The 10,944-nt window shown below is 40.0% G+C and overlaps 1 protein-coding gene and 1 pseudogene across 1 annotated transcript; one reads left to right on the forward strand and one right to left on the reverse strand.

The window, feature by feature from the left end:
- The first annotated feature begins 1,954 nt into the window (after positions 1 to 1,954).
- On the forward strand, positions 1,955 to 8,295 carry LOC137983152 (uncharacterized). The gene is made up of 4 exons (XM_068830329.1): positions 1,955 to 2,111; positions 2,264 to 2,591; positions 6,808 to 6,863; positions 6,988 to 8,295. Exons 2-4 carry the CDS (start codon positions 2,287 to 2,289, stop codon positions 7,254 to 7,256), a joined length of 630 nt encoding a protein of 209 aa, XP_068686430.1. The 5' UTR covers positions 1,955 to 2,111; positions 2,264 to 2,286; the 3' UTR covers positions 7,257 to 8,295.
- Positions 8,296 to 10,380: 2,085 nt separating this feature from the next.
- LOC137981827 (uncharacterized) overlaps positions 10,381 to 10,944 on the reverse strand; it is a 5,202-nt pseudogene continuing 4,638 nt past the window's right edge.

The following is a 10,944-nucleotide window of genomic DNA, read 5'->3' on the forward strand; positions in this document are numbered from 1 at the left end:
AAATATTTACGACATGAAAACAACATTAATTTTGAACCGTGAATATAGAATATAAAAAGTTACGATCAGCGACAAACATTTTGGGAGATTTTTGCTACGTTCAAGTAAATTGCAAAATCGAAAGTGACATGGCCGGAATTCAGCGGGCGCCGTGATTAAGTTACCGCGGCATGTTTACTCGCCAAACAGTGAAGCATCTGTGTCAAATGATGGCAAGATACCGCGTTTTTGTAAGTTTCTTTTTCTGTCAAGTGTTATAAAGTTTGACAATGAAATGAGCGAAGTCAAAACAAAGATCACAATCGCTTAACTCTTGTTTATGCAAAGTCAAAATTTACTCTCCAAGACGCGTACGACGTTATTTATCACCAGGTAATTCCATCATTTTGGCAATAGCAGCTACTTTATTATTCATCTGCGTCACAAGTTTTCACTGATTTTGGGGCTCATTTTGTTGAAACTCAAGCACGCTTCCAACAGGCCTGTGAACCCTTCCTGCTTACAGAGCAATACTAAAAAACTTCTCCCATATCACATTTGAACCTTAAGCTCGAAAATTCAATACACAACATATTATAATTCACAAAGGCAGAAAATACCACAGAACCTATTTGATTGCGTGCGTGAAGACAAGAAACTCAATTGTGTCAAATTACCATGTACTTCAGGTAAATACTGCTCACTTTGATTTCGTCTCGACGGGCGATAGATCGTTGTCGAAGTCCAGTACTCGTTGCTTTTGAGATTCATGCCTAGTTTATCCAACTGACTTTCCATTATTGAGCTCCATAAGGGTATATTTTGTTTAAGGATCCACTAAAACGCCATTCGCGTTGCATGACTTTCGACGCCATTGCAGGCTAAGTTAATGATTCTACTGTGTCCACAAGAGAAATCTACGCAGTTCCACTACCCTCTCGATCCTAAGAAAATACGCGCAGAAGGCTCTATACGCAAAGACACTACTTACCAGGGAAGTGACAGGCAAGACTTTTACCGACACGGGAAAAAAAAAAAAAAAAAAAAAAAGAAAACAAACAAACTAAACGTAGACCTCGACTTGGTTTGCCCATAGGCAACCCAGTAAAAAACAGTAACTTTCATCCGGAAAATTTTAAGATATATTTTTATCTCGAGATCAAAAAACCATCTCGTGATAATCAATTGTCTGGCGATAAAATATTATCTCGGGATAAAAAATTATCTCGAGTATCCGGAGACATAAAATCATCCGGATGAAAAACTTTGTTACTGTTTTCCGCAAAAAAAAAAAATCGGGTCAAAACGTATCTCAATTTTAGTCACTTTCGACAACCTCGTTTCCAGGGCTTTTGACCTTGGTGAGGGCGCTCTCTCCCCTCGGCGAAAAAGCCCTGGGTACGACCTCGAGCATCCCGGAATAAGGCTAATTAGAGCAGGAAAAGAAAACAAACAGCGGTTACAAACATTTTCATTTTATACTTGACGTTTCGTATGCTGCAACATACATCATCAGAAGTGACGGTTAAGACTGTTACAAAAATTTTAAAACTTGAGCGAGGCAATGGTGACTAGCTACAAAGTATTATAACAAAATCGTAACTTCCGGTAGTTGATACTTACGGAAGAAATTAATAAAGAAAAAGCTTCAGCAGAGGCGTGACCGACTTGTGTAAGAGCTTTGAAATTGAAATGGCCAAAGAGCAAAAATATTTAAGGCTAATTAGTTAAGCTTGATGGGGGCAGAATGTTCTCCGTGCTGTGAACTTAGTGCGTTGCCTTTTGCGTTCGTCCGTTTGTTAGCGGAAAGAAATTGCAATGGTAAACCACTGTAAACTTTTTTACCTCTGGTATGTGGAACACTATACCTTAATGGACGCTGTAATGGATATTTCATCGGAACCAGAGAAACCTGTCAGCACTACCCATCAACTTGCAGAGATAAAAGTTAATCTCTCTTCAAGTATCCTTGGATTTATTCCGCTGTTCCAATAATTTATTACCCATTCTTAGAACGTGTTATATTGAGTGTCGTTAACTTTCTCTCATTTACCTGGTCTTGTATAATTACAAGATAATCTGATAGACAAATTGCGCCGGTAGTCTGAGAATTGGTTGTTTGTGGTGACAAGGTAAATATACTATATGAACTTGAATGTGACTTACGAAAACACAATATTGTATCACCGGAAATCTCCTTTTCGCTGGGCTAAAATTACAAATTCTGGGAAACTTTTTTGGTAAAAATAATAATCTAGCTGATTAATAGTGTGCTTTACAACAGTTGCGTTGCAGGAAAGCTTGGTGATGGCACAAGAAAGCTATGTAAAGCTGGAAGAAGAAACAAGTTCTCCACGAAAGAGATGTCGTTGTTCAACAGCCTATGTACAAATAATATGCCAGGTTTTAGGGATTGTTGTGTTAATCGTCTGTGTTGTCTCCATTGAAAGGCGACTGGCGTTTCTTGAACACAGAGTAGATTCCATGATGACCAAGGCACAAACAGACAGCCAGTCGAGACTCAAAAGGCAATTTGGGGGATATGGAGTCCTTTCAGTGGACACTGAGACAAATCTTGGCAAGCAACTGCAAGGTGCCACATCGAAAGGAAGGTACGGTACAGCTGTATTAACAACTTATATGAGAGAATATTTAAGATCTGACATATTTGAAATGCGAATTATATAATATAAAGATCATCGCTTTTTGGAAAGCGTCTTAAGGTCACAGTCACTTAATAGTTCGCCCTCGCTCATTGGAAGAAAAATCTTTGAAGTTAGTTTTATTGTCAAATACAAAATTTCATTCGTTTTTCAGTGGTCTAATTTTCTGAGGTTGCCTAATTAGCCAACGCGCGTTCGACGAATGTCTGAAGGTTGAAAGTTGTCAGTAACCACCAAATGGAAACGAAGCTGAAAAACTCTTGGCTGGAACGGGGCCCTAACCGATAAAAGTGTGATTGCCCTACAAACTTCTCCATCTACTGAGCAACTGTATTCTACTCAGTGCTGCACGGAGAATGCGACACGGCGAGAATGAAACACCCATTTTCAGACATAAAACTATAGTTTTGTCTCGACTAACCGTTCCACTGAACATGCCATCATTGGACAATCATTGTTGTCATATTGGACAATCATTGTTGTCGATATTTGACGTTCGTTCTAATGTCAAGTGCCATTTACGGGGTCATTACGTTGACCAACTTTTCTCCAAGGAAAAATAATCGGGCTTTGCGTTATCCAACCGCTAGGGCGTTAAACTCTCCAACCACTGATGTTGATGTTACAACGTTAAGCGGGAGTTCTAGAGCGATCGATCACAGTCTCGCTACAAGTCGTAACGATCCCACTGAGCGATCACGCTACACAATTCGTGCACTTTCAGTTTAGATGTCAAGCCTGTAGTGGAAACTGGTTAGTTTTTCATTTCACGTTACATTCCGAAGTAGGTGTTGAGCCTGAACTTGCATGTTGCCGTGCGTCTGTTCAGTTATAGATCACAGATGACGTCAAAGTGTGGTAAGAACAAAACCGCCGAATGTGTCACTTATGTTCTCACCACATCTTGACGTCTTACGTGTTCTATTACTGATCATGAAACGCACGAAAGTTTTTGATGATGATGTCAACTATTCGTCTGCCCACTAATAGATCATAGGCGAGAACCAATCAAAATGCGTGCATTATTGAGTTTGCATTTGCAAAGCAACTTCTCCCTTTGGTGAATGGAACCTTTGAAGCCGGGATAACGAAAATGGCCGACCTTTCTCCGTCTACATTAATTCTTAGTGGACTTCATATTCAGATAAATAAGGAGTCTCATCAATACTTTGCACCTGTTAGATAATTTTCTTCTCTTTTAAATCCAATTATTGCCGTAATGAGCTTTCTCGAGACAAATATTCTTCATCGTTTGACCTCGGGCTTACAAACGCGCAAAGCACTCATGTAAGCACGAAAGTAGTTGTCGATTGAGGATTGTGCGGCCGTACACTAAAGCCGAATCGAAAGGAAAGAAAGCAACCATCGGTTGTTTATAACGTTTAGTGGAGTTTGGATATAGATAGCCTATCCTCTGGTTGTTTTCGATGTCGAAGTCACTAGTGGTATTTAATTTCCAAAATCTCAACTGGATTTCACCATTGAAACATCAAAAAGCGCTCTACCTTCGATGACTCTTCGATGATGCTATTCGTGAAGATTGCCCAGAACTAAGCACGTATCGAGAAATCATGGTTTGCCACAGACTGTCAATATTAATCATGTAAGTGTCAAGTTTTCTGACCTTAAAAGTAAATAACCAATTTTGACAATCCGTCTCAGAGAGGATTTATTTCTTTGTAACACGAAAGGTCAGGGGTTGAGAAAACTCCAGCTTTTCGAAAGCCTCCCGGGCATTTATACCAATTAAGTGTTTTTGTGCTCCCCCACCGAGGAAGAACATGTCAGTGGTGATATGTCTGCCCAGGGAAAACATACGTCACTGTGACACCAAAGGTAGAACCGTTTTGTCGGCAAGCCCACATCCGTTAGCTCGGGACGTTTCATGTGAATGGTTACACCTAGGCTTTTCCCTAAATCCGAAACCCATATATTAAGTTGAAACCACCTTGTAAGACCATTGCAGGAAAGTACTGCTTATAAATTGAAAGAGCTTTAACTGGAATGGTCAAGTATTTACATAAAGACAACAAACTTAGTATAGAAGATGAATCACGAAATTTGACAAAGATCCTGACTAAATGTTACTCCAGCCCAAAGGCTTGATTAACATTTGTAAGAATGCTATTCAAGATATGCAAAGCAAAACTGGAAACAAGTTTATTATTTCGAACTATAATCCTACTGGCGCCACTTTGTCCTTTTTCATTCATAACCTGGATAAGGATTCCGCCTGTTAAATCCGCCCAAAAATGTGCCTGGTTATCCACATCGACAGTGGTTGGCCTTTCATTTTTTAATTATTGTAGTAAAATTTATGAGTTAATTAGCTTTGTTTCCTGGTGTTTTTGAGCAGTTATGGAAATGAAATGTCGACGTTGCAGCTTTCTTTTCATGCTTTTTTCCCCCTTCATGTAAATGTATATTGTCAACGAACTGTCATTCCTTTGAATATCGCGCAGAGCAGCTTCTTAGGAATACAGACAGATTAAAACAGTCCTAATCTTAGAGCCTCTGTGCACAATATGTTTTGGACCATATCCCAGTTTATGCTGCTACAAAAGTCTACTTACAATTTATATTAATCTTTGCTCACGAAACAAGAGCTTATCACTCGAAAAGTTAATCCCTCTGTTCCCTTTTAGAGAGAACTGAAATTTTGACCTCAATGCAGCTACAAAAGACAGCCGACTAATACTTTAAGGTGTTCAATTTAACTTTATCTTTGTCTAATTCGCAGTACTTTTCCTTCCTTCATTCTCGACATCATTAGGTTTCGTCAGAAGCACGTGACCTTCAAACTTGTACCTTGCAATTCTTGGAACAAAGCTGGGGATTTTAGGACACCAATTTATGCCCAAATATGGACAAAAATAAGATCGATGCTGCACGCGCGTGAAAATGTACGAGCTACGTTATATCCAAATAAGGAAATTTTTAAGCTCAAAAAAAACCCCAGCTCTAAACCAGAGTTACACGCTTCAAGGTCATGAGCTGCTGGATTTCGTCAGTGTCCAAAATGTCAGAAGCCACAGGCCTTATCTTAAGATTTCACTCCCGAAAAACCACTTTCCACAAAAGGTTCATAACGAAACTGACTATGAAAAAAAAAAAGATAGAAGGGAGCCGCCAACTTGTAGGCATTTGCGTGCATGGGTGGGTGTCTAGCAAGGACCTTAACGAGACGTGTGCTACTGGTTTGTGACTCACACGACAGCTTAGCAGACGAACATCAGTACGTCAAGTACTTAGACAACGTAATTATACCCTACATCAAAGGAACTTCTGAAATTATTGCTAGGATCCTACAGTCTTACAACAGCCGTGTTGCTCACAGACCCATCACTACCTTAAGAAAACTACTGACTAACGTCAAAGACAAAGACCAACCTAAGGACAGACAAGGAGCAGTTTATAAGATCAAATTCTTCGACTGCCAGGCCACCTAAAATCGGTGATACCGGCAGAAATTTGAACACTAGACTGACTGAACACAGACGAGCGACGAGGAACGCTGACATCAACAATAACATTGCTGAAAACCATCTACAGACAAACCACAGAATCGACTGGGACTCTGCTACATGTGTTACCTACAGCACTAACTACTACCAACGGATCGCACTGGAAAGCTAGTTTACTCACTTAGAGCAGACACCAATAAACCGATGCCTACAACTTCCCGCACCTACAAACGACTCATCGACGATATCAACAGACAAACAACACACTGATTTACTCTCTCAGTACTGCCCAACGTATTCTAGGATGCACGTACAGACCTTAGACCTATAGACAGATCGAAATGCACCTATCACTGTTTAGTCTTCTCAGCCAATTACATCTAGGCTCGACAGTCGACCAATAACATCACGAATAAGTTGACCAATGACATCTACGACCGGAGTTCTTATAGTATCTACTGACATTACACAAATCACTTGACTCTGAAGATGACTTCCGCTCAGGTTGTCGAAATGTCAGTCAATGTCATCTCAAACAGTCCTTCTCAGGACTACACTCACCCGGACTCCTGGGTTCAAACCATTTACGACGATTTCTTAAGTGTAAGCACCCATTTTTGTAAAGAGCATTTTAATCAAAAGTCGCATTTGAAAAATTGGCCTATTTTTCATTGCATATTCCTGTTTTCATTTTATGTCAGATCCAAAGCTACGCCTTTACAACGCTTGCACAAAAGAAGCACATTTCTTTCACCAGGTACGTATAAAATCCCTTTTCGTTTTTCAGTTCTACTATATCAAGAGTATTAGAGAAGAATAAGACGAATGATGTATTTAATAGTAAATGACTTCGTTCCATCAGTTGCTTTTCTCTCTATTAGGGTTTGGTCGGAGGTTGCAAATAATAATTCCCGGCAGCAACGATTGTCCATTGGGTTGGAATTTGGAGTATCGAGGCCGACTTCTGTCCCTACATAAGACTGCCTCGCGCGAGAAACAGGTCTGCGTTAACGAGAAAGCTGAGCTTGATGGTACTGAACGCACAACTGAAATTAGAGCGACCCGTGATGCGATGAAACGTTATTGTAAGAGCTTTCCCTGCAAGCCACCCACTGAGCATCAGATGTTATGTGCGGTTTGCACCAGATAGAATGAAGTGAAGCATTTTCGAGCCTTGAGACCGCGATTCTTTCAGTCAGCATAAGAATAACGATCCTCATCACTGGAGCCTGAGATCTCACGTCTGCGCTTGGGCAACGAAAACAAGAAGAGCGATTGACTTTTAGTTTCAAGATACGCGCAGGCGCATTAGGGGCCATTTTTTTTAACTGTTGGGAACCATTACTGCGTGCTTAAATTTTGTGACTTAACTCTGAAGGACCGAAGTCCCTAATACAGGAACCTTCTTTATAAGGGGATTTCGTTATTTTATATTCTGGTCGAAAAAATCGCCGCCTCTAACGAATCAAGTTTTATGGGAAATCTTAGGGAAATAACAAAAACTCAGCCACTCTTTGGTAATTGCTCGCATTTTTTTTTTTTTGTGATTTGTGAATTCCTTACGTATTGCCAAGAGAAGATTAGGGAGACAGAGAGGGAGTCGGCCACTTTGTTTCCCAAGACGTCCGCAAAGCCAGAAGAATTCAAAATGGCGTTCCTGGTGAAATTACGGTTTGTTGACGAAAGCGAATTTCAGAAAAATTGGTATATCTTGCCTCAAATGTGAAGATATGTTGTACAATTTCTTTCTTTTTTATGGCTTGTTGGATAAAGAATAGGACTCCAAAAACCATACGGAATATCCAACAGCCACGATTACGCAATGCCAGATAAGTTCGTATGACGTCATGCTAAATAGTCGCGGACGTCAGGAAACAGATTTCCGATCTAAAAATAACTTTTGCGAAGCCAACGCCCACACACGCCTTCTCTCTCTATCATTTTCTCTTGGTATTGCAATCCACAGTAATTTTAATAGTCGGTTATCTTCTAGTTTCGGTAGATATTTCTCACTCAGAGATTTTGCTTTAGCATCGTCGTATTCCGCCCGTATCTACAGCAAATTGATATGTATGATATGTATATAGAAAATATCTCGAATTTCTAGTGCAAGGCGCGCGTGGAAAATTAGGTTTCTTGTCCTGTCCGATTTGATTTCCAAAAGATAGAATAAACATTACAAACATTTATTTTTTTACCTCGTTTCCTTGGACCGCCTTGAATGTTACAACTCCTCGTTTTTTTTAAGTTCAATTGGTGGCGCTCCTTCCTTAGAGTCGACTGGAAAAACCTGGGCGTATGTTATAGAACTGTTCTCGAACTCTGTATTAAGGAGGCTCGAAAGGGTTTCAACACTTAGAAGACTCTCTGTTTAGATCGAATAACGCTACAGCAATGTTATGGTACCATATGAAACACATTATTTCCAAACAAGATGTGATCATTATTGTGATGTAATAAGTTACTTTGGCAACGGGAAAGCCCATCAAAAATACCCTATATTTTGGATTTAGTTGCTCATATCTCAAAACGAACTCGGTGACCACCCCCCTTTTTTTATTGCTGAAAAGTGATTAGAAGGTCACGATGAAACTTTCGGCAAAGTTAAAAAAAAATTCTGCTAGAGGATTCAGAGCTATCTTTAAAAAAAAAGTTAAGGTGGCTCTGAATCCACTGGACAGAATTTTTTAAAACTATGCAGAAAGTTTCATCATGCCCTTCTGATTACTTTTCAGAAATAAAACATAGGGGTCACTGAGTTCGTTTTTTAGATATAAGCAACTGAAGACAAAATAAAGGGTGTCTTTACAGGGCTTGCCCGTTGCCAGGGTGACCTATTACGTCAAAATAATGACTGTATCTTATTCAGCAATAATGGGTGTTTCATTTGGTACCTCAATATTGCCAATAAATGATACAACGTTGTGGTGCCGATCCTTCTAATAAGAGCGTCACTTGGAAGCCTAAGGTATTCTTGCGCGGTTTTATGAATATGCGGGAAAAGCAGATCTCAATAAGTGTTATTAAAATCCAAAAAGAAAATTGGGGGTAACCACGCATTTTTCAAAGATAATTAATCAAAATTATCGGCAAAAAGCTTTAAACTACAAAGCAACGTATGGCGGTCCTTTCCAAATTAAAGCTTAATGATCTCTGAAAAATGCATGGTTACCCCCAATTTTCTTTAAGGATACTAAGAGCACTTGCTAAGTTCTGCTTTCTCCGCATAAATTTAAACCGCGCAAAAATATCCCCGCATTTGTAAGCACTACCGATAGGAAATCTGAGTATCTGGAGATGCGCAGAACGTATGCGCAATAACAATAGTAGGCACCGTCCTTAAAGATGAAATCCTTGCAATGATTGTTTCACTGTCTTAGGTACCCAATTTACAAGAGAAACGTAACCCCTGCCAACTATCACTATTCCCTTCCCCGCCCTGTGACGAGTTTCGCATTTGGTGTTGCCATACAAGTGTGGTTTTCCCAAAATCGCATTCAGCAGCTCGGTATTCGCATTCGTGAATGAGGAAACATTCAAGGAATCTATTGATCTCTTCAAGATGTTCCATACATCGCTTAGAGTCGGAGACTGGATTACTGCAACTTTTATCCTAAACAAAACATGCTTAGTTTTAGTACAGCATGACTAGACCGAGCAAGACAGCGTGAGGCCATAAAGACACAACAAAAGATCGTAGCCCAAAACGATGAACAGTCTCTACATTTCAATAGCAATTGACACAATGGACTTTACATGGAGCATGCACATCACTGTAAATGGCACCGTGTCATCACGAAGATAGGAAACCATTCTTTTGATGATGACGATGATGATGTCGATGATGACAATGGTGATGACGTCATGGTGATGATGATGACAGGTTCAAGAGAAAGCGTCATTCGTACAGGCACTTTAATATCGTTGCGATTCTAACCTAACATGGCAAACTGCCACTGAAATAATGGAATCTATGGATGAGTCTACATCAAAAGCAAAATTATGCTAATTGATTAAAACGACAGTTGTGAAAAGAATGCCCGTGGAATGTCTAAGATCACATTTAAAGAGTTTTAGTTACATTTATAGTTATGCTGTTATAGATCATAGTGCCAGTTTAGAGTTTTCATGTTTTGATCTACTTCCACTGCATCTTCTTCATTGTTTGCTCGATCCAGACGACAAAATGTAGCTTCAGCGCACAAACTGAGAAAGATCTCTAGCACTATTTTTGGTTCCTCTTAGCTTTCATTTGGCTTGTTTTTACGTTCTAGAATTTGGTTGAATTGGAGTGATGTTACCCAATTAAGTATTAAGACGACGCATAAAAGAAGACAAGTAAATGATCATGTCGTAACTCGATTTGCTGCATACAACACACGGTAATTCGTGACCTCTGATGTACAGTTTGCAGGGTAATGGACCAACACCGCAACTCGATTGTACTACGTACAACAGATCACCGTTTGTGTCGGATTGGCTTCCTGGTACGGCCTCGGCGTCTTTATCAATGCAGACAAATTCACTTTCGTGGGCGTTTTTTTATTATAATGTTCAGTCATCAGGTATCCAGAATACTCTTTGGTCCAACCAGATGGGCATCTATAGGTCACTGGGATCACCACTTGGGAAGCACGTGAACTGGCGTAACAAACGGCGCAAGGTGCTTGGTGATTATTAAGGTTGTCGCATAATCCTGGAAAGCCTCCTGTTTGGTACTCCGTGGCGAAAATGCCAGCTGTTTTCTGCCAACCAGGAATTGTCTTGTCAAAAACTGGATTTTCAGGAAGGCACAGGAAATTTGAGCCTCCTCCAGTGTGAGAGTAGTAGCCGCTGCC

Source organism: Montipora foliosa, chromosome 13 (assembly GCF_036669935.1).
Source record: "Montipora foliosa isolate CH-2021 chromosome 13, ASM3666993v2, whole genome shotgun sequence".
Lineage (NCBI taxonomy): Eukaryota > Metazoa > Cnidaria > Anthozoa > Scleractinia > Acroporidae > Montipora > Montipora foliosa.